This window comes from Antechinus flavipes, chromosome X, assembly GCF_016432865.1.
Source record: "Antechinus flavipes isolate AdamAnt ecotype Samford, QLD, Australia chromosome X, AdamAnt_v2, whole genome shotgun sequence".
Classification (NCBI taxonomy): Eukaryota; Metazoa; Chordata; class Mammalia; order Dasyuromorphia; family Dasyuridae; genus Antechinus; species Antechinus flavipes.
Window position 1 is genome coordinate 63896298 of NC_067404.1, and position 25510 is coordinate 63921807.

The following is a 25510-nucleotide window of genomic DNA, read 5'->3' on the forward strand; positions in this document are numbered from 1 at the left end:
ATCCCAAAGACATCCAAAAAAAAAAGAAAAAAAGAACTATTTGTACAAAAATATTTATAGCAGCTCTCTGTGGTGGCTAAGAATTAGAAATCAAAGAAAAGTCCTTCAACTGGGGAATGGCTAAAGAAGACTGCAATATAAGAAATGGCAAGCAGGATGATTTCAGAAAAGCCTGGAAAGGCTTACATGAACTGATTCACAGTGAAGGAAACAGAACCAAGACAACACTGTACACAGTAACAGCAATATTGTTCAATGAAGAATTGTAAATGACTTAGCCCTTCTCAGCAATACAATGATCCAAGACAATACTAGAGGATTAATGAAGAAGCATATTATCTGCTTCCGAGGAAAAAAAGAACTGATACAGATTGAAAAGCATGCTATTTTTCACTCTTTCTTTTGTCTTCTTGTACAAAATGACTAATATGGAAATGTTTTACAAAATTGCATATGTATAATCTGTATATGATTGCTTACTGCCTAAGAGGGAGAAGGGGAGAGAGGGACAGAAAAAATATTGAACTCAAAATGTTTAAAAAACTGGAAAAAAAATTAGCTTGAATCTAAAAAGTTATAGATGTGAAAAAATGAATATGGGATAGTGAAAAAATTCTAAACCTGAATTAGCTATTTACTAATAATAATGGTAAAAAATAACCCAATCTTTGGTGTATAAATCTGCTTCTAGGGACAGGAAGGATACATAGAAAAGCAACAAAGCTGGTTCTCACGTTAATTGTAGAACTGAATAAAATGATCACTTTTTGTCTAACGTCGTCCTAGCATGTGAAGTAAACTGAGTCTTGGAAAAATGGTGTTTCAAAATTTTTAATTAATCATTCAAGTTTTAAATCGTGTATAAATTTCCTTTATATAAAAACAGAGACAGACTGCATATAGTAAACTTCAGGTGAAGATGTTGATTCTATAACAAACCTTTTAAACATAGAATTCTCCTTAAAACCGATATTTATTAGCAGTACTTAACATTCGTAGCCCCAAAAGAATAACTTCTATTACATTCTGATGTAACAAGGCGATTATGCAATGAGGTAAATCAAGAGTTATAACGAAGTTTGATGTCAACATGGCCTAGATTCAAAATTTTTTCATACTTCAACAGCAGATGGAAGATTATCCATAGCAGACTCAGGGAGCCCTCTTGCATAAATAATCCTCACCAAGCACCTAGAGTAACTGGAGAGGCTATGTCCATATAAGTTAAAGGCTAAAAATAGGGTATGACACAGGTTAAAAGCCTTCCTATAGTATACCCTACATTGTCTGACTGAACAAACCAAAAGGAGAATACTCTGGATTTATTTTTTCCTATTATATGGGGTTACCCCGATTTATTTATGGTTTGCATAAATTTGTACATTATAGTTAAAAAGCTAAATTAGGATGAATAAAATAAAACAAAAGATGGGAATTAGTGCAGCCTACTGCAATTATATTCCGACCCAATATTCACATATAGTAGAACCCTTTTATATTGCTAGTATCCAGGGAAAAACTAACACCTGGAGCTCTAAGACTAATAGGGTTATATATAGAGAGATATATTAGGTTTTCACTGCATGCAGTAGTTGGTTTTCAGGAGCTACATGACTTATGGTAGAACTAAATTCACAGAACAAGCCAAGAGGATTCTACCACACTTGAAATGTGTGATATGTTAAAATCAGAAGAGCAAATAGGGAAAATTTTGCATTCAGAAAGGGAAGACTTTTCACTGGCAGCAAATCGTCTTGAAAGTGCGAGGGGGCACAGTGGGGAGCAGGAATGAGAGGCGCGCAGTGGGAAGGAAGAGGTTAAAATTTCTACACTTCCTGGCTTCAAAATTACCTGTGCAGATTCATAATATTCTGTTCCTCCCTCTTCCCAGGGAGAGAACTGATCAAAGCACCAACTTTCTTCCTTGTAGATTCTTATAACATGGGGAAATTTGAGGACAAGTTACAGCTAAGGTATATTGAAATATGTGCTTTCCCAGGCAGCCATGGCTTTTAACAGGCCAAATCTCATTACAAAGAACTTCGACTTCTTGTTTTTCCTACTGTAATCTAGAACTACTCACCATTGCCCTTAAAGTAGGTTATATGCCTGGGCTTGGCAATCGCTTTAATACATACAGGCATTGTTATTATAACTGGCTTTGGTCTTCAGATGTAGAGTTCTTTCTGTCACACACACTTTAGGATTCACTAATTATAACGTTCTGTTTGGGATGTGCCTGTGAGAAAAGAAATATGACTTCGATTTACATAGTACTTATCCTGGTAAAAGCTCAAAGCCATACTTCCATGTAGTAATACCTTAGAGGATCTATAGAATGTCCCTGACAATTAAGATAAACTGATGTGTTGAGATGAATACATTTAAACAATGCATTTTCATTTCAAAATCTTGCTACACGGGAATAAGAACAGTTATAGATGATCTTATTGTTTTCTCAGGAAACCTAGAGCTACTTTACAGTATGGAGTATTTAACTGCTCATCTCAAATCAAAAGTCAGAAGAGAGGGCTTAAGAATTTTAGAACATTTTCCCCTTGAAAAAAGTATGCTTTTATACTCTACACAAATGCATCTTATTATCATAGCATTTTCATCAAGTACACAAGGAAAGGTATTATTATTACCATTTTACAGATGGAAAAACTGAGGCACAGAGAGGTTAAAGTGTTTGCCCAAAGACAGAAACTGGCATAGCAAGGATTCATCTTTGTCTCCAAGCTGTCAATCAGGTCAGGGCTACTCTTGCTATTTATCTCCATTGCTTTGTTCAGTAGTAAGAACATACCTACATTTAGTTTCAAAGCTGTCACTGCTTCTGATACTAGTTTTTACTGAGTTTTCCTACTAAGGAAAAAAATTCCAAATAAGAAGATAACTATTCTGCTTAAACAACATGCTGTTAGCTAGTAATAATAAGATAACTGAAGAACTCCAGTCTTTTATAAATGCGGGTATAAAAGTTTCAAGCATATCTTGGGGCTTCTACAGATTGTAAAAACTCCTCAAAATATAGGCAAAGATGGCTTGCTTATGTAATCTTAGTTCTCCTAAACTATACTTACTTATACATGTATATGCGACTTGCCCACTCATGAAAACATTATCATTGGAAATAAGCCAGGGAAGGGCTCGGTATTCCAATGAGCCAAACCTTTGGAGAAAGACTCTACTGAGCCCGAGGAAATAGAGGGAACACTGTCTGAACACGACACCACAGCTACCAATTTGTCAGGTCCCTTAACCTGGACAGTGATTCCTGGGAGACAAAGCACTATAAAAACTCTATCTGTTAATACAAAAGTTCTGACTTTTTAAAACAGGAAGAATAAGTGTTTTAAAAAGTATGGTTTTCAAGAGAACAGTGTACACAGCAACAACAAGATTATGTGATGATGAATTGTGATGGACTTGGCTCTTTTCAACAATGAGGTGATTCAGGCCAGTTCCAATAGACTTGGGATGGAGAGCGCTGTCTGCATCCAGAGAGAGGACTATGAGAACTAAGTGTGGTTCACAACATAGTATTTTCACCTTTTTTGTTGTTGTTTGCTTGCTTTTTTTTCCTCTTTTTTTTTCCTTTTTGATCTGATTTTTTTTGTTCAGCATGATAAATGTGGAAATATGTATAGAAGAATTTCACATGTTCACCTATATTGGATTACTTGCTGTCTAAGAGAGGAGGTGGGGGAACAAAGGGAGAAAAATATGGAACATAAGCTTTTGCAAGAGTAAATGCTGAAAACTGTATCTGCATGTATTTTGAAAATAAAGAGCTAGTATTAAAAAAAAAAAAGTATGGTTTTGACTTTGTGCAACACTGTTCTTCTTCAAGGCTGGGGAGGGAACCTTCTGATTTGGGGGCGAGGGTGAGGGGAGAAAGAGTGTGGCTATTGCTTTTCAGTCATTTGCTAACTTTGCTCAAGTTAAGACAATCTGGACACTGAAGACGATTTTTGAAGTAGGGCTCCCTGGCTAATTGTCATCTATTTTTCCGAGTGCTCTTCTACTTCTCCTTGGTCTGTGTTTTCTTCAGCATTCTCTGGCTTGGGTGAAGAAAGGTCTGGTTGCAGACCATCTCCATCAAAAACAATATCTTCAGGATTTGGTGGAGGTGGGCAGAACTCTTCATTTGGCAAGATGAGCCGGAAAAGTGCTTCAGCCTGCCCAGGGAAGAAATGGCAAAATGTTATATGCAATGAAATTGAACTCAAAGTTCTTAGGAATTTCAGAACATTTTTTTCCCTGAAAAAAATAAGCTTTATACAAAAGCATCTTAACACCATAACATTTTCATCAAGTCTATATACTTTTTCACTTATCTAACAGTACACATTCATCAAAAGTAACTCTCTCACGGTATTATAGGCTATTATTAGAACGCACTTAATTCTTCTAAAATAAATGAAGACTGTCCTCCTTAATTCCCTACTCCCTCATCTTCTCCAACCCTCAAGCCTTCACATACATACCAGATAGCTTACAATTAAGTATAAATTGAGCAGATTTTTTAAAATCTCAAGGTCACTGTTCATACCAACAAAAATACAGTTTGAGTTTACATGTGAAATTTCAGCACGGCTGATTTTCCTTAGCACTATGATATCTAAAGATGTCTGTTTCACATATAATAATTCTAACAAGCCACTCCTCAGATTTGGAAAGGTCCTCCAAGAAGCTCTACCCTTTACCTCCTAGCTATCATTCTCTTTTCTCAGGGCTTTGTGGCCCTCAAAGTTCCAAGACTGTAGAAGAGCTGGATGTGGCCAGGTAACAGAATGAAGCAATTAAGAGTAGCAAGTCAGTGTTTTGGCTTTGAAAAAGGTTTTATCTGGTGGAAGAGAAATCCACTTCAGGACACAATCTCACTGATTATATATTTCAAATTCTATAGTGGTTTTCTACATTGTAGAGATTCCTTCTCGTCTCCCATACAAAGTCAGCTATTGAGTTCAGATTCTTTTGTTAGCCAGTTATTTTACATCCTGTCTGACTCCGTGTGAATTTGGGGCTTTGGCAAAGATACCTGAGTAGTTTGCCAATTTTCCAGATGGAAAAACTGAGTTAAATAGGGTTAAGTGATTTGCCCAGGGTCTCACAGCTGGAAGTATCTGAAGCCACATTTGAATGCAGATCTTCCTGACTCCAGGACTGGCAATCTATCAGCGTACCACTTAGTTGCCCCAGGTTTTGTAGCAGGTGCATAAAGATAAAAGGGAATTTCTGAGGGGATGCTGGAGGTGAGATAAAGGAGGATGGACCCCCCCTTATGCTTCTTAGGAATCTTTGAGAAAGACACTACTTTGGAAATATACTTGATCCTAGATTTTAAAAAATGAAATATTACTATAACTAAGTCTGACATTGATAGAAATTTTACTATTTAAAAAATACAGTATGCTCACAGGTCACTAGTTTTTGAATTAACTTTATTCAACTGAAATCATGCTTCCCCCCCCACCTCCCAGTCAATATTGTGTTCTTCTGGCATTCATTATCATTAATGATTGTAGAAAATAGCTTGTACATTGATTATTTCAAGGAACATTGTATGAATTTTTTTTAAGATCACCTTATTTGACAAAGGATTGTCTTACTTGGATTTTGAAATAACAAGTTGTTTGTTGTTTTTTGTTTAAATAACAAGATTACAAACAAAAGGAAACAAGCATTTGTTATATATAGGCATATAGATATCCAGAGTAGATCAAATGAAGATGATCTGAAAAGCATTAGCAACTGAAAAGGTCTGAGAAAAGATAAGAATATTAGTTGTGATAATAGCAATGAAAAATGAGAGAATGTTAAATGAATTAAGAATCAATAGAATGGCTGCAGTGAGAACTCAGTAAACACACATACACAGACATGTACATATACGTATACAGACATATATGTATATGGGTCTGTATTTTTAAGGGTTTGAACCTACAAAAGTTTTTTCATGCATCCAAGCAGAACAGAAAGAGAAGATTATATATAAAATCATGAAAATCCATTTCATTCTGGTGCTTTTTTACTAAAGGATTCAAAACTTTCTTACTTGTCTGTGCTTCCTTGAAAGAGATACAAGATAATATGGGGAAAAGGCACGACCACGTAAAGGTGGTGCTTGGGGAAAGCCTTGAAGAAAAGAGATTCTGAAAGCTAGGGTAAAGAGAGTATGTATTATATTGTATCTAAGATATACTGCAACATATCCAACATATATGGACTGCTTGCCATCTAGGGGAGGGGGTGGAGGGAGGGAGGGGAAAAATCGGAACAGAAACGAGTGCAAGGGATAATGTTGTAAAAAAATTACCCTGGCGTGGATTCTGTCAATATAAAGTAATTATTAAATAAAAATTAAAAAAAAAAAAAGAGAGTATGTGTTCCAAGGATGCACGAGTAGTGCAAAGGCAAACAAGGTGATATGAAGACCAATAAGATCTATGCAGTTGGCTGTACTGTGCATACGAAGGGCAAGAGTACTGAATATGGTTGAAAAATAAGTTGGGACCAGAATATTAAAGGCTTGAAATGTCAAATAAAGGAGTTTATATTTAATTATACAGTTAAAAGGTATCAATGGAGTTTGGGTAGCGGGATGACATGTTTGGACTTACAATTCAGGAAACTCACTTTAGCATCTGAGTAGAGGACAGATTAGAGAGTGGAAAGAAAGTGGAGGGAAGGAGACAAGTTGGAAAGTCATTGCAAGGAAGACCTGATCAAGGATGGTGGCTGTGTGAGTAGAGAAAAGGGAAAGAGTAAGAGATGATGTGGAGGTAGGAATAACAAGATTTAGCAACTGAGTAGGTAAAATATGTGGGAAATGAAGAATTGAAAATGACACCAAATTTGTGAATTTGGTTAATTAGGAGGATGAGGGTACTCTTGACACCAAAAGGAAAGCTCCAAAGAGGAGTAGATTCTGTGAAGAAAGATACATTCAGCTTGTAGCTAAGTTGAATTTGGGGAGTTTATGGGGCACTCAGTCTGACGTGTCCATAGGCAATGAGTAGTACAAGACTAAAACTCAGAAGAGAGACTAGGTCTGGAAATATAAATTTTGGAAGCATAGGCATTGATACAACATCTAAATGGAAAAGAGCTGATGAAATCACCAAGACAATGTATAGAGAAGGAAAGGGGTTCAGCTGGGTCAAAGACTTGAGGTATACACAGATCTAGGGGGCACAATATGGATGATGATCCAAAGAAAACTGACGGATGATAAAGAGACAGGAGGAAAACTTAAGAGGGAGCAGTATCACTAAAACTCAGGAGAGAAGAGCTCTAGGAAGAGAGGGTGCTCAATAATATTCAGTAGTACAATGAGGTCAAGAAAGATGGGGACTGTAGGAAAAAATATCAGATTTGGCAGTTAGATCATTTGTAACTTTAGAGAGAAAAATTCTGAATTCAGAATCCAAATGGCATAGAGTTGAGGAAAGAGTGAAAAAAGAGGAAGTAAAAATAGCAAGTCTAGATAGCCTTTTCTCAGAATTTAAGGAAATGGAAGATGAGAGTTGACAATTTGAAGGAATGGAAGGTCTACTAAGGTTATTTTAAGAGCAGGGGAGTAGTTGTGCATTCTGGTAGGTATGAGAGAAAAAGGTAACAGATAGGGAGAGAATGGATAATTTTGGAGGCAGTCTGCCAGAAAAAATAGGAAAAGGATAAAATCAAATGTATAGATTTGGAAATTGGCTTTATTAAGGAGAAGGATCATGTCTTCTTTAGAGACTAAAATAAAGGAGGAGAAAATGAAGGATGATTGTAAAAGGCTGATGAAAAGTAAGCTCTCAGACAAGTATTAGGTGAAATCCTATTTGCTACATAGGTAAAATTAAGCATATCAATTGTAAAAACAGTACTCACATCCCCCTCTGATGCTTCATTCTGCTGGGGAAGTAGATCTAGGTTCTCAAAGGTTAGGCCAAACATTTATAAACATTTGTTCAATGAATGAACAGATGCATACTCAGGTTGTGGCAGGCCTTGCAGGCATGGGATGTTTAAAGTAGAGACTAATCCTACAAACCAACCTTGTTGGATTGAGAGCATATCCTCCTCTGAGAGCTGACCACTGGGGGAGGGAGTATTTCAGCGACATGAACTAATAAAGGCTGGATCCTGAGGGCCTGTAACCTGCCTCTGTAACAGAGAAAACAACCCCACCAAGAAATATAAGGGCCTAGGGACTATCTAGAAAACAAGCTTGGGCTTTGACACTTCTACACAGGCCAAATTCAGGTACCAATCACCAGAGCTTTTGTAAATATACTTTATTTTGTTCACAGAAACCAAAAGAGTATTTCAGATTTTCCCAGGATAATACATTGGAATTAGACCTCATTTTATCTGCAAGTCCCCATTTGTTAATCGGTTTTTATAAATGTTATTTAAAATATTAAGTTGTTCCCTCACCAAGTGTTATGAAACTAAAACCTAAATAACTTTAAAAATCAATTCTATTTAATAGCATATAATAATTAGTACCAATAATTGCAGTATTTTCTACCGTGATAATATTTTATTCTTACAATTTGTACTCTTAGAAAGTCAATTACCTCACTGTAAAAATCCACTATTATCCTTTAATTATAATCTCCTAGCAGTACAGTATAGGTCATGTTAACACTACCGTAAGTCCAATTCTAAATGCTCAGCAGTTTGGTTTCAAGTGGCATCAGTAGCAAAAGAAGAGAAACCACAAAGGTTTCTGGGTTCTGAGTTTACTGTGCCCAGTAAAAGGCATAATGACTAGCTGGAAATATTTTTGCACATCAAAACTAGAAGGCTTTGAATATACAGTAACACCAAAATGCACAATGTTTCCAATTTACATGTGGTTGCCATGGGCTAGACGCTCCTGGGAACCTTGGGGAATGGATGAGAAAAAAAAAAAGAAAATGGAAAGGAAAGCCTGGGGTCTATAGTATGAAGGCCAACAGCTACTGACCAAACTCAACAATTTTTTATCAAACATCTATTATGTAATAAATTGTGTCTGTCCCTGGGAGAACAAATATGGAGGAAAAATCCACAACATTTCAGTAGCTGAATTCAAAGAGTTTAAATCTAGGACGCGGGAGAAGACATTTATAACAGCGATGTATCAGAATGATCCAAAGTGTTCTGAGAAAATTTGAGAAGAAAGATGAGGATCAAGGAAGGCTTTGGGGAGGACGTGGTGCCTGATGTGGGCTTGTAAGCACATGGACGGGCAGAGTTCCAAAAGGAGGACATGCTACAGGAATACATGACGGTCTGTGAAAATAAATCAACAGAGATGAGAAGAAAAAACCTAGGATAAAACCAGGAAACAAATGGCAGTCATTGTGGCAGGAACATAGAGGGAATGAATGGGAATCATGAAATGAGATGGAAAGGGCCAAAAGGAGTGATATCGTAGAGTCTTCAATGTTAAGGAGTTTGTCTTTTATAGAGAGTATTACCTGGGAAGGGGAGGATTAAACATGAGGAAAGACATAGATATAGTTAGACCCATGTATTAAGAAGAATGTTTTGACTACTGAGTGAATGATGAATGAAAGTGGGAAAAATCTAGGGTAAAGGAATCTAGCTATAAGACATAGATATGTCCCAGGGCAGGAGTTCTTAACCTGGGATAATTGAACCTGTTTTTTTTAAAGTATGTGGAGCACTATATTTCAATAGAATTGGTTTCCTTTATAATCTTATACATTTTATTTTATACATTTAAAAATATGACTCTCAGAATGGGGTTCATAGCCTTCATAAGACTGGCAAAGAGGTTCAGGACACAAACAAGGCTAATAACCTCTATCATATTACATGTACTGATGCCAAGTGAAGTGAGCAGAACCAGGAGAACATTGTACACAGTAACAGCAATAGTATGTGATGACTGATTATAAATGACAACTATTCTCAACAATACAATGACCTAAGACAATCCCAATGGACTCATGGGGAAAAATCCTATTTACTTCCAGAGAAAGAAGTGATGGAGTTCAAAATGTAGACCAACACATACTATTTTTCACTTTCTTTTTTTTTTCTTCCACAAAATAACTAATATGGAAATGTGTTTTACATGATTATATAATTATGTTTTACAAGATTATAACCTATATCAGATTGTCTCATGGAGGGGTAAAAGAAGGGACAGCCAGAATTTAGAACTCAAAATTACTTTAAAAGGCATGTTAAATATTGTTTTTACATGGAAGTGGGGGGGAAAATAAAATACTGTTTAAAAAAAAAAGAATTCTTGTCACAGTGGCACTTGAAAATGGGGCAGCAACTTAGGGAGAGAGGGAGAATTGGATAGATAGATCTGAGAGGCATTTACATAGAGATAGTAATTTAGAACAGAGGTGCCAAGCAGCCCAGGGGCTTACATGTAGGCCATGATACTCCAGAGTATGGCCTGAACCACACTAAAATATAATTGGGAATTAAGTAATAAAATAAATAAAAAATACAATAAAACATATAAAAATTAATATGTGGTTTTCTAAGCCAGTATGTGGCCCATAAGGATCCTTATATATGGTTTAGTGGCTCTTGTTTCTACTTGAGTTTGTCACCACTGATTTAAAACCACAGGAGTGGATTATGCTGCTAAGAAGTAGATTGTAGCTAGAGCAGAGGGCTGAGAACAGGTCCTCAGGGGGAACATCTACACTTGGAGTCCAGAAAAGATGAATCGGAAAAGGAGGAGGACTGTACATCCTGAGGTCAAAGGCTCCATAGATACCCAAATATTTCTAATATCAGTATTTCTGATAATAAATTTTAAAAGTCCCATTAGTAAACAAAGTTTGTACCATCTATTACAGATTGGATGAACAAACTGGGGTATAAAAATACAATGAAATATTATTAAACCATTAGGGAATTACAACTATATATATATACATATATATATAAACTTATGAACTGTTGAAAGAAACAACTAAGAGAATGAAATACCAAATGACTATAATAATATAAATGAAACAGCATAAAGAAATACATCATCTCAGAGAAAATGTGATGACCAATCTCAGTAATGGAGAGGAGATCACAAAAAACACTCCTTCCTTTAGTTAGAGAGGCAAAGTAATTGCAGTTGCCAAATACCATATATGGTGCCAAACACAGCTACTTTGTCATCTGGTTTTGCCATGGTAATGAGGAAAACATTAGGAAAAAAACTGGTAAAGAACTTTCTTTCTTTCTTCTTCTTTTTTTTTTTAAAGAAAAGTCTAGAAATGGATATGAAAGGAGAGTAGTTAGTCACATAGAAGAAGACTAAGGGGAGAAAGGGCAGGATTCTTGAATTGAAGAGAGGACAGGGTATCCAGAAGTGGGTGGGTCCCAGAGTTAAATGCTACTGAAAGGTCAATAGCAATGGCCACTGGATTTGACGATTAAGAAGTCACTAGTGATAATGGACAAATGGACAAAGGATATACAGAAATAGCTCTTGAAAGATGAATCACAAACTCTGAAAGGCCATACGAAATCTTTTTCTAAATCACTAATAAGAGACAGGGAAGCCAAAATAATGAAAGTGTCATCTCATACCCAACAAATTGACAAAGCTGACAGAAGGTGCAAAAAGTCAATGTTGGAAGGTTGGGAGAAGGCATACCTATGAATTGCTAGGAGTTTCAAGTGACCTAACTGTTCTAGAAAATGATCTGGATTATACTAAGCAAATGGCTAATATTTTCACAACAAATTATCTAGAGGTCCCACTGAAATACCCCAAAGAGGTCAAAGAAAGGGTGAAAGGTCATACATACATTAAAATATTTGTAGTAATTTTTTTTGGTAGTAGCCAAGAAATTGAAGATCGCCAAAGAAAATGTGACACACACATGCAATGGGATATTATAGTAGCGTACTGTATAGTATAGCATAGTAGTGTAGTTAGTATAAGTATAGTGTAAGAAATAATGAATGTTAGGAATTTAGAGAAATATGAGTTAAAACAAAATGAAGCGAACAGAATTAGAGAAAAAAATACACAGTGGCTTCAACAGTGTGAATGGAAAGAAGAATGGATCAAAACTGAATGGTTGGTCCCAAAGAAGGAACATAAGGATGTACTTGCCTCCCTTTTTCAGCAGACTTTATGGGCATGTGCAATATTGCATATAATATTGAATTTGGGTGATGTGTTAGTTTTGTTGAACTGTGTTTTTCCTCTATTTTTAATTAGTTCTTACTGGGGATGGCTCTCTGAGAGAGGAAAGGGTGACACACTGAGAAACATAGATGATGTCAAAAGAGAAGGTATCAATAAAATAAAGAAAAAAATATTACTAATTTTAGAGAGAGCAGTTTTAGTACAAAAGTGGGAATGAAAGCCAGATGACAGGGGGTTAATCTGAGAACTGGATGGCAAGAAAGCAGCCAGTATAAAATCCACTCTTTCTAAAAGTTGATGCAAGAAATATGTAAGAGAGAGTTTAGAGAAATAGCAGTGTCAAGTGAGAGGTTATAAGGCAGAGGCAAAGGAACCAAGAGAGAGACACTGAATACCACAGAAAGAGAATGATGAATGGAAAAGGCCCTGGAGAAGATGGGAGGGGAGGGGATCTAGGACATAAATAGAGTGGTAAGTCTCTGAAAAGGATTCACCCTCATAATCTGAGTTTGCAGAGAAGTTTGAATGAATACTTGAGGACAGAAAGGCTTTAAGATATAAAGGAAGGGAGATGAGGAGGCTCACAATGGATAAACTTAATCTCAATGCAATTAGGAGGAAAAGTCACCTCTTGAGAGAAATGGGAGCTTTGGGGTTAAAAATTGACAGCTGGCGAAGAGAGAAAAATGTTTAGAATAGCTGCTATGAGAGTGTGACAGAGAGTGAGAAATGAGTTAAAAAATGACTATGCAGTGGTAAGGGCTCACTGGAGGTTATACTGACCTGGTCAACACGGTCTTGTGCTTGGCATATGGGTAGGAAGAGTGAAGAAAACAGATGAAGAGGGGAATGACTAAGGTTCAAAGATTAGTAAAGTGTGAAAGGGAAATGACAAGACAATAAAGAATTCAAGGGTGGAAGAGAGTGAGAGTCTTGTTGAAATGGCTGGATACAACATTAAAACTGTGAAGAAAAGACGGTGATGTTACAAAACGTGTGGACTAGAATAGGGGATGGATCATGGAATCAAATGGTCTAAAAAAAGTGAAATTCAGGAGTGAGGTGTAGGAGGAAGGGAAGAACAGGAGATTTTAATGGAAGTGGGGAATTAAAGCACTTAGGATGTTGAAGAGAGAATAGTTTCAGGTGACTGTGAGATATTTCAAGTGAGAGGTGGCCAGGAAAGTCAAGGGGAGTTAGGGAGATAGAGTAACTGAGAAGCCAGAGTGTTTGAAAGGCCCACTCTAAGTACTTAAGTCAACAGAAACCATGGTAGGCATCAGGGTAGAGAGATACACTTATGAAGTCATTTTTGCTATAATAATGGCCAAATGATGCTTCCCCATGACATGTAGCACTTGTGAGGAAGACCCCTCAATCTATAACCCTGAAAGAGAACTACCTTATTAGTACTCATTTGTTTAAAAAGAAGGGAAGGAAGGGAGGAAGAAAGGGAGAAAGAGAAAGACAGAAAGAAAAGGAAGGAAGGAAGGAAGGAAGGAAGAAAGGAAGGAAGGAAGGAAGGAAGGAAGAAAGGAAGGAAAGAAAGAAGGAAAGAAAGAAGGTGCTCATGATAAATAACATGGTGTGGTTTCTCTCTCCCAATTAAATGTGTACTACAGCATAAATGAGAAACTTTTAGAATGTGTATTAATTCTTCCTAAAATGTTTTATAGAATAGGAAACAGTGGTTTCCCAACAATACTACCAGGCTAGTTCTAGCATTGTGTTGCCTGAGGCACTGGGTTCTGGGATACTAGCCTAAGTCAAAACATTCATAGAGTCTTGTTTATTGTAGGGCTGTGAGAGGGAGGTGAATAAAAAACAACAACAACAAAACAACATGTTTTACAGATCACAATTTCTTTTTCTAGACTAAAATGCATTAAGAACATTTTAAGATTGCATTTTTTTGAGGTACTTCAAAAACCTGTCAACAATATTTGAGTAATTTAAAAGTACCTTCTAGTAGCCTAATGGGTTGAATAAAAAGCAAGAGTCCTTTGGGACATCGGTGTATTTTATTTCCCTCACAAAACCATGCTCAAGTTTTCTTTCACAACTCTCAAAAAAACTCAAGGCCTGACTCTGGCATTTAAGGTATTTCAAAAACCTGACATTGCTGTTTTCAGAAAAACAGAGAGTTTTAAGATATAGGGCAAAAATGATGTGTTCTACCCCAACATTTCATTTAAAATAAAATCAGGAAGCTCTGAGACAGACAGACAAATACAACGATCGATCGCCTTACCTGTTTGACAGCATTTTTATTTCCCAGAAAACCATCTGGTCCACAGCACACGTACACGTTTGAAGGTAAATCATTATAGCACTCTCTACTGATATCTGAAGAATCTCTCATGTTGAAATAGAGGGCCCACAGAAGATTTGGCTTTTTTCGTTCTTCATTTTCTAAAAGCAGTACAAAATATCTATGTATTTACATGCTAAAGAAACAAAAGATTGATATATATGATCTACCAGAAGACCATAGGATCAGAGGCCATCCAGTTTTAGCCCTTTCATTTTCCATACAGTATCTGGGGGCGCTGCAATGGGCAGAGCTCTCGCCCTGGTGTCAGGAAGACCTGAGTTCAAATGTGACCTTAGACACTTACTGGCTGTGTGATTCTGGGCAAGTCACTTATCTTCTGTCTCCCTCCGTTTCCTCATCTGTAAGATGAAGGTAATAACAACACTACCTTTTAGGGTTGTTATGAGGAACAAATGTAAAGTGCTCAACACAACGCTTCATAGGTAGCTGGTGCTTAATAATGCTTATTCCCTTTCTTCCTACTTCCCCTCCCCTATTTTAAGGTGAGAACATGGAGACCCACAAAAGTTAAGTGACTTACCCAAGATCACATGGGCACTAAATAGCAAAGAAAATATTCTAACCTAGGTCTCCTGACTTGAAGTCCAGGTTCTTTCTACTACAGAGCAACAGAAGCAAGTGTTATCATGGCTATGAAATTATAAATGCAATAAATTATCAGTTTAATGTAACTGGAAAAATACTTATAGCTAGAGGAAATTTTTATATACACACACATATATTTATATATACATCTGAGTATGTGTGTGTGTCTACATGTGTGTGTCTACATGTGTGTGTGTATATGCTATTTATTCTAAGCTTCTACAACTTGAGAATAGGAGCAAGTAAACAATTACCTTATTACTATCTTGATTATACTTAATTATCTCTACTGATCCAGTCAGCCAACAAGCATTTATTCAATATCTATTAAGTACCAGGTACTGGGCTAAGGATTACAGAGACACAAGAAAAACAATACAACAATCTCATCTCTCAAGTCCAATTAAAGAAAGAACTTGTAAACAATTCTGTCCAAACATGCACACACATATATGAGAAACTGGAGATAATCTTCGAGGGCAGTCATTTGGACAAAAGATGCAAAAGCTGGGACTGCAACTGACACCTGAAGAAAGTCAGGAGACTGAGATGAGGACAGAGAGAATTCCAAAGATGGAGGAGAGTCAGTTAAAAAAAAAAGAGTTGGGAGGGAAGCATTTTGTTTGAGAAAAAGCAGAGACCAAAGTTACTGGTTTGTAGTAAGAAGACTGGCAAAGCAGAACAGAAACAGGTTACAAAGAGTTTTAAAAGTCAAACAATTCAATTACAAAGTTCTCCTTAAAGAAATAACAAACTTGGATGAAAATGGTAATACTACCAGTTACTTTGTACTTTAGATTTTTTTACACTAAGAAAAGCTAAATTTATGGTATGCCAAGCGATTGACCAAAAAGATACTTCATAAAACTTGATCAAAAATAACAAAATTCATTTGAAAAAACAAAAAATCTAAAATCTCAAAGGAAATATTGAAAAGACCAAGGCAAGATGGGAAAATAACACTTTCAGATCTCAAACTACATAATAAAGCAGCAATCATGAAAACCATCCAATAACAGTTAAAAAATAAAGAAGTCCATTAATAGAATATAATAGACAAGAGAGAATCAGAAAACATGGTACTCAATAATCTAGTTCTAAATAAAATAGAAAAAATAAATTAACTAGGAAAAAAACTCTTTATTTGATAAAAACTGCTGGGAAAACTGGAAAGCCGTCTAGCAAAAATTAGGCTTAGACCAACACCTTACACCCTTTAATCAGTAAACATTTACTAAATGCCTACTATGTACCAGGGACAGTACTAAACAGCATATTCTACAATACATTTTGAAAGGATAAACAACTTTAATATTAAAGATCATACTGTAAAAAAATTAGAAAAGAATTCAATCTATACCTCTCACAGCTATGGCGAGGAGATATATATATTTAATAGTATTTTATTTTTTCCACAAACATGTGAAGATAGTTTTCTTATTTTAAATTTTTTATTATAGCTTTTTATTTACAAGATATATGCATGGGTAATTTTTCAGCACGGACAACTGCAAAATCTTCTGTACCAATTTTTCTCCTCCTTCCCCCCACCCTCTCCCCCAGATGGCAGGTAGACCAATACATGTTAAATATATTAAAATATATGTTAAATACAATATATACATACATGTCCATACAGTTATTTTGCTGAACAAGAAGAATTGGACTTTGACATAATATACAATTAACCTGTGAAGAGAATCAAAAATGCAGGTGGACAAAAATGGAGGGACTGGGAAATCTATGTACTGATTCACACTCATTTCCCAGAGTTCTTTTGCTGGGTGTAGCTGGTTCAATTCATTACTGCTCAATTTGAACTGATTTGGTTCATATCATTGGTGAAGAGGGACACGTCCATCAAAATTGATCATCATATAGTATTATTGTTGAAATATATGATGATCTCCTGATCCTGCTCATTTCACTCAGCATCAGTTCCATGTAAGTCTCTCCAGGTCTTTTTGAAATAATCCCACTGGTCATTTCTTGCAAAACAACAATATTCCATAACATTCATATACCATAATTTATTCAGCCATTCTCCAATTGATGGGCATCCACTCCATTACCAGTTTCTGGCCACTACAAAGAAGGCTGCCACAAACATTCTTGCAATACAGGTCCCTTTCCCTTCTTTAAGATCTCTTTGGGATATAAGCCCAGTAGTAACACTGCTAGATCAAAGGCTATGCACAGTTTGATAACTTTTTGAGCATAGTTCCAAATTGCTCTCCAGAATGGCTGGATGTGTTCACAATTCCACCAACAATGTATCAGTGTCCCAGTTTTCCCACATCCCCTCCAACATTCAGCATTATCTCTTCCTGTCATCCTAGCCAATCTCAGAGGTGTGCAGCGGCATCTCAGAGTTGTCTTAATTTGCATTTCTCTGCTTAATAATGACTTGGAGCATCTTTTCATATGATTAGAAATGGCTTCAATTTCTTCATCTGAAAATTGTTGCTATCCTTTGACCATTTATCAATTGGAGAATGGCTTGATTTCTTGTAAATTAGAGTCAACCCTCTTTACATTTTAGAAATGAGGCCTTAATCAGAACCTTTGACTGTAAAAATGTTTTCCCAGTTTACTGCTTCCCTTCTAATCTTGTCTGCATTTGTTTTGTTTGTACAAAAACTTTTCAATTTGATATAATCAAAATTTTCTATTTTGTGATCAATAATGATCTCTACTTCTTTGGTCATAAATTCCTTTCTCCTCAACAGGTCTGAGAAATAAACTATCCTATGTTCTTCTAATTTATTTATGATCTCATTCTTTATGCCTACATCATGAACCCATTTTGACCTTATCTTGGTATACAGTGTTAAGTGTGGGTCAATGCCTAGTTTCTGGCATACTAATTTCCAATTTTCCCAGCAGTTTTTGTCAAACAGTGACTTCTTATCCCAAAAGCTGGGGTCTTTGGGTTTGTCAAACACTAGATAATTAAAGTTGTTGACTATTTTGTCCTTTGAACCTAACCTATTCCACTGATCAACTAGTCTAATTCTTAGCCAATACCAAATGGTTTTGGTAACCACTGCTTTATACTATATTAGATCTGGTATAGCTAGGCCACCTTCATTTGAATTTTTTTAAATTAGTTCCCTTGAGATTCTTGACCTTTTGTTTTTTCATATGAACTTTGTTATTTTTTCTAGGTCGTTAAAATAGTTTTTTGGGAGTCTGGTATAGTGCTAAATAAATAGATTAGTTTAGGTGGTATTGTCATCTTTATTATATTTGCTCGCCTTATCCAAGAGCAGTTAATATTTTTCCAATTGGTTAGATCTGACTTTATGTGTGTGGAAAGTGTTTTGTAGTTTTGCTCATATAGTTCCTGATTTTCCCTTGGCAGATAGATTCCCACATATTTTAAACTATCGGTAGTTACTTCAAATGGAATTTGTCTTTGTAACTAACTGTTGGATTTTGTTCGTGATATATAAGAATGTTGATGACTTATGCGGGTTTATTTTGTATCCTGCAACTTTGCTAAAGGTGTGGATTTTTTCTAACAGCTGTTTAGTAGAATCTCTGGGGTTTTCGAAGTATACCATCATATCATCAGTAAAGAGTGATAGTTTGGTTTCCTCATTACCTACTCTAATTCTTTTAATCTCTTTCTCGACTCTTATTGCCGAAGTTAGTATTTCTAATACAATATTGAATAGTAATGGTGATAGTGGGCAACCTTGTTTCAATCCTGCTCTTATTGGGAACGGTTCCAGTTTATCCCATTACATGTGATACTTACCGATGGTTTTAAATAGATGCTAGTGATTATTTTAAGGAGTCCATTTATTCCAATACTCTCAAGTATTTTTAATAGGAATGGATGTTGGATTTCATAAAATGCTTTTTCTGCATCTATTGAGATGATCATATGGTTTTTGTTAATTTGGTTATGGATATGGTCAATTATACTGATAGTTTTCCTAATATTGAACCAAGCCCTGCATTCCTGGTATAAATTCTACTTGGTCATGGTGTATTATCCTGGGGATGATTTTCTGTAGTCTTTTTGCTAATATTTTATTTAGGATTTTAGCATCAATATTCATTAGGGAGATTGGTCTGTAATTCTCTTCCTCTGTTTTCAACCTACCTGGTTTAGGTATCAGTACCATGTCTGTGTCATAAAAGGAATGTGGTAGGATTTCTTCATTTCCTATTTTTTCAAATAGTTTATATAGCCTTGGGGCTCATTGTTTTTCAAATATTTGGTAGAATTCACATGTAAATCCATGTGGTCCTGGGAATTTTTTCTTAGGGAGTTGATTAATAGCTTGTTCTATTTCTTTTTCTGAAATGGGACTATTTAAGCAATTTACTTCCTCCTCTGTTAATCTGGGAAGCCTATATTTTTGAAGGTAGTCATCCATTTCATTTAGATTATCAAGTTTATTGACATAAAGTTGGGCAAAGCAACTCCTTATTATTGCTCTAATGTCCTCATCATTGGCGGAAAGTTCTCTCTTTTCATTTTTAAGACTAACAATCTGATTTTCCTCTTTCCTTTTTCTAATCAGGTTTACCAAAGGTTTATCTATTTTATTGTTTTTTTTTTCATAAAGCCAACTCTTAGTTTTACTTATTAAGTCAATAGTTTTTTTTTTAAACTTTCACTATTATTAATTTCTCCTTTTAATTTTAGAATTTCAAGTTTAGTATTTGATTGGGGGGTTTTAATTTGGTCTTTTTCTAGCTTTTTAAGTTGCAAGCCCAATTCATTAATCTTCTCTTTCTCTATTTTATTCAAGTAAGCCTCTAAAGATATAAAATTTTCCCCTTATTACCACTTTGGGTGCATTCGACAAATTCTGGTATGTTGTCTCATTGTTGTCATTTTCTTGGGTGAAATTATTGTGTCTATAATTTGTTGTTTCACCCAATCATTCTTTAAGATGAGATTACTTAGTTTCCAATTATTTTTGGGTCTATAACCCAAAATGTAGCTTTTTGTTGAATGTAGTTTTTATTGCATCATGATATGAAAGGAATGTATTTACTATTTCTGCTTTCCTGCATATGGTCAATTTTTGTATAGGTTCCATGAACTGCTGAGAAGAAAGTATACTCCTTTCTGTCTCTATTCAGCTTTCTCCAAAGATCTATCATACCCAATTTTTCTAATATTCTATTTAACTCTTTAATTTCTTATTTGTTTTGTGGTTTGATTTATCTAATCCTGAGAGTGCAAGGTTGAGACTCCCAGTATTATAGTTTTGCTGTCTATTACTTCTTGCAACTCTCGTAACTTCTCCTTTAGGAAGTTAGATGCTATACCACTTGGTGCATATATGTTTAGTATTGATATTGCTTCACTGTCTATGCTATCCTTTAGCAAGATATAATTTTCTTCCTTATCTCTTTTAATTAGATCAATTTTTGCTTTTGCTTGATCTGAGATAAGGATGGCTACCCCTGCTTTTTTGACTACTTCAACCTTTTACCTTTACTCTGTATGTATCTCCCTGCTTTAAATGTGTTTCCTGTAAACAACATATTGTAGGGTTCTGGCTATTGATCCAGTCTGCTATCCACCTCCGCTTTATGGGAAAAGTTCATCCCATTCACATTTACAGTTAAAATGACTAATTCTGTATTTCCTGCCATCTTATTATCCCCAGATTATGCTTTTCTTTTTCTTACTTCCCCTTACCCCCTTTCCCAGTATTAAACTTATGGGCACCACTTGCCTCATGAAGCTCTCCCTCTTTAGAATCTCTCCCACCCCTTTTGAATCCCTTCCCCTTTCCTTTTCCTTTTCCCTTTTCCTCTCCCACTTTTTAATGAGGTGAGAGAAATTTCTCTGTAAACCAAATATGTCAATTATTTTCTCTTTGAACTCTGATGAGAGTAAGATTCACACAATGTTCCTCCCCCTCTCTAAATTCCCTCAGATATGATAGGTTTCCTTTGCCTCTTCATGGGATGTAGTTTCCCTTTTTTTATCTCCCCCTTTCCCTTTTTCTGATACTATCCCCTTTCCATTTCTACTTCCCTTTTTTATGTTATATCAGTAAAATCAAATTATATATATACTCTTAATGTATATCCATAATAGAAATACAGTTCTCAAGAGTTCTTTTTACTTTTTTCTGCTTCTCTTGAGTCCTATAGTTGGAGGTCAAATTTTTTGTTTAGTTCTGTTTTTTCCTTAGAACAAATGGAATTCATCTGTTTCATTAATTGTCCATCTTCTTCCATGGAAAAAAAAATGCTCAGCTTAGCTGGGTAGTTTATTCTTTGCTGCATTCCAAGTTCTTTTGCCTTTTAGAATATCAGATTTCAAGCCCTTCGATCTTTTAATGTGGCAGCAGCTAGATCCTGAGTGATCCTTATTGTGGTTCCTCGGTAATTGAATTGTTTGTTTGTTTGTTTTTTTCCTGGCTGCTTGTAATATTTTTTTCCTTAGTCTGATAGTTCTGAAATTTAGCCACAATATTCCTTGGAGTTTTTATTTTAGGTCTTTTTCAGAAGGTATATGATGAATTCTTTCAATGCTTATTTTACCTTCTGATTCTATTACATCTGGGCAGTTCTTTTTGATGATTGCCTTTAAAATAATATCTAGGTTCTTTTTTTCATCATAATTTTCAGGAAGTCCAATAATCCTCAGATTATCTCTCCTACATGTATTTTTAAGGTCTGTTGTTTTTCCAAGTAGATATTTAACATTTTTCTATTTTTTCATTTTTTTTTTTTTTTTTGGTTTTGCTTGACTGATTCTTAATGTCTCGATGAATCATTCATTTCTGTTTGTTCAGTTCTGATTTTTAATGAATTAGTTTCTTCATTAGCTTTTTTATTACTTTTTGTATATGTCCAACTGAGTTTTTAAATGAGTTGTTTTGCTCTATGGAATTTTTTTCCCATTTCACTAATTTTTTACTGAGTTATTTTCTTTTCCCAATTCACAAATCCTACTTTCCTGGGAGTTCTTTACCTTTTCCAATTCACCTTTCAGGAAGTCGTTTTCTTTTTCCATTTTGTCAAATTTTTCTTTAAGTGAGTTATAAGCCTTTTCTGTACTCTCTTGCATAGCTTCTCTTTCCTTTCCTCATTTTTCTTCTAGCTCTCTTTTAAGATCTTTTATAATTTCTTCTAGGAGAGCCTTGTGTGATGAGGACTAGGTTACAGCTCCCTTTGTGGTTTTGTCTGGAGACTGCTATTAGTTTCCTTGGGGTTGAAAACCTGCTTTCTTTCTGTATAGAAGGTATCAATGGTCCCTTTGGCTTTTTTACTTTTTTTTTTAAGCCCTTAGGGTCTGCCTTCAGGGCAAGGAGGTTACCAGCTTCCTCTGCAGAGCAGTGATAGATACATGGACAGTAGCCATCCTACAAACAGGCTGCAAAGAGCTGCCAAGCTGTGGAAGTGCCCTGGGACAAGCTCCACACTAGAGGTGTCTCTGCCCTGGACCTGCGTAGCACAGGCTGAGCTGGGGAAGTGCCCTGCTAAGAGCCCCTTTTTGGGATTAGCAACTGTCCTAGGGCTAGAGGCTGAGCAGTGAAAGTGTCACTGCCCCAGGCAGAACACCACCCGCCCTCCACCCCCCAACCCCCCAGCCATGGGGATCAGCAGTTGCCCTGCTAAGGGCCTGCACTCCACCAGAAGTATCTCTGTCCTCAGGAGCTCAGCTGCAGAAGTTCTATTGCCCCAGGCCGAGCCCCTCCCTGTGCTGTGAATTGATACAACCATTTTGGAAAGTAACTTAGAGTTATGCTGTGATGACCGCGTTAGCACCCTGGATACTTTAGAATCAGCCAGAGTCAGGATAAGCAAAAGTCCTTTTTATTCTTTGTGGACATAAGAGGAATGGTGACACAAAGTGAGAGATGGCTATAGGAATCTGGCCGGGAGTCACTCTGGCTTTCTTACTCCACCCTTTAAATCCTTTATCCAATCTATAAGCTAACAGATAAAGCCTGCACAGAGTAGTGGGCAGGGTCTTTCTTTCTCCAAGCATATGCTAATAGAGTATTGTCCAATTGGTAATTAGCCTTAAGTGTTCGCACTTCAGTGCATCAACTCAGTTTCAGACCATTACATTATGCCAATAAAATAACTAAAATATCTATACTTTTTAAGCAGTATGAAACTGAGAAGAAAGTTCCCCATACATGCCAAAATATTTATAGCAGGGCTTTTTGTGATAGCAAAGAAGAAGAAACTAAGGAGAAAACTACCAAGTGGGAAATGGCTTAACAGATTGTGGTACATGAATGTAATGGACTATTATTGTGCAGGAAGAAATAATGAAAGGTGATGAATATAGAGAATTGTGCAAAGATCTCCATGAACTGATGAAGACTAAAGTAAGCAGAGCCAAGAAAATAACATATATAACTATAACAGTGTACAGGGAAAGAATGACACAACAAAAAATCAAAAGTGAAAGTAACAAAATTATTTTAAGAAAATGCCATGGAGGTAGCCAGGTAATTCAGTGGAAGCAATAACCACCTTGGAATCAGGGGGACCAGAGTTCCAATTTTCAGATATCCTAGACATTGTGATCCTGGGCATGAACATACAGGCCTCCACCAGTAAGATTAAAATTTGCTGAAGGTTTAGATGATGGTTAGCATTTTTATTTTATTAATAAAGTGTTTTTAAATTTAGGCATATACATTTAGGGGAGGGGGTGGAGGGAGGGAGGGAAAAAAAAATCGGAACAGAAACGAGTGTCAATATAAAGTAATTATTAAATAAAAATTAAAAAAAAAAGAAAATGCTAATTTAAAAAAAATAAATAAATTTAGGCATATAAATTGCTTTTTTAGGCAGTATAGTATAAACAGATACTGTTTTATCATGATGATTTGGAAATGAACCTGCAATATCTCCAAGCCCATATTACAAGCTCAGACAGTTGCTAATCCACTCACTATAAACACACATATCATATGCTAACTTTCAATTAATCATAAAATTCAATTATTTTAACAGTCCATTCTCCAAAAATGCTGGAGAGATGTGAGTGGCAATTTTTAACAATAACTTCAGTTAAAATGGCATAATCTGTCCCTTTACTCAAACCAATTTATTATTTACTTGATGCCAACATAGAAAACAAGACTACAAAAGCTACTTCTAAAGAGGCCGGGAAATTCGTTTTCTAGTGTTTAAAAATAAAAAACACAAACAACAAAAAACCTGCAAAGCTATGGAATTAGTCTGTGTTTCAGTTATCCATTATCTGGGGAAAGAGTTTTCCCCATCTCTCTCATTTCTTCTTTTCATGGCTAAACTTCTTTTCACCAAAGTGAAATACAATGACATAAATATCTGTTACTAAACAATGATGCTCTTAGCTAAGAAGTTGGTGAAACAAATGAGGCTGATACCAATGTCAAGGGCACAGAGGGAGCAGAAGATGCTATCATAGTAAAAGTAAACCTGTGAAACATTAAGACATAATACTAAAGAAAAAAAATTGGCTTCGGATTTTGCTGTGGACCTTGATTTCCTGGGTAAAATGGTTGGTCCTACCAACTAGAGCCAAAGAAATTGTCCACTTTAAAAATATATGGCAAGGCTCTGAGGAGACCTACAAGTATTAATATACCATTTTCACATTTTCTCACAGACAACAACTGGTCCCTTAAGCTTAGACTGTATGATTCTTCTATGGTCCAGAAGGTACAGGGAGGCTTAGTTCCTTGATATCTCATAGGAACCCAGTCTTGTGGTTTGGTGTATAAGAAATTTCGGTATCCAAATTTACCAACAGTGAGCAATTGATCACTTTTGGACAATTTTGACCTAACCTAGTAGATGTAAGGTCTAATAGAGATTGAGATCTACACTTCATAAAAATGAATGTCCTTTTTCAAAAGCTGAAATATTTAGGGGGGTAAGATACAGGAAAGGGAATGAGCATTGACATAGTACCTACTCAGTTGAGGATACTGAAGAAAACAGAAAGGAAATGACTTACCTGAGGTCACATAGCTAGTAAATATCCAAGGCTGGATTTGAAATCAGGTTTTCTTGACTCCAGGTCCAACAGTCTTTCCACTGTGCTATCTAACTACCTAACTGGATGTATGAAAGACAGTGTGACCCATGAATAAATGTGAGAGATATTATGGAAGTAAAATTAACAAGATCTGACAACTGGTTGACACAGAAAGGAGGAGAAAATAAACAATGATGATTCTGAAGCTAAGAACCTGAATAACATAGAGAATGATGAAACCCTGAACAGAAATAGGAAACAGAAAACTTTTAAAGATGTTCATATTGTATGAATGTTATGGAATAATATTGTTCTGTAAGAAACGATCAACAGGATAACTTCAGAGAGACCTGGAGAGACTTACAGGAATTGGTGCTGAATGAAACAAGCAGAACCAGGAGATCATCATACATGGCAACAATAAGACTATATACAATGATCAATTCTGATGGAAATGGCTCTCTTCAACAATGAAATGATT

General features: G+C 35.8%; 1 protein-coding gene across 1 annotated transcript in view; it reads right to left on the reverse strand.

The window, feature by feature from the left end:
- Window positions 1-815: 815 nt before the first annotated feature.
- The window catches only part of CHM (CHM Rab escort protein), a 188420-nt gene continuing 163725 nt past the window's right edge, over window positions 816-25510 (reverse strand). The window contains exons 14-15 of the mRNA XM_051968719.1: window positions 14388-14548; window positions 816-4184 (exon numbers count right to left, since the gene is read on the reverse strand). Coding sequence (XP_051824679.1) covers window positions 4008-4184; window positions 14388-14548 — 338 coding nt within the window. The 3' untranslated portion in view covers window positions 816-4007. The remainder of the gene's footprint in view (window positions 4185-14387; window positions 14549-25510) is intronic.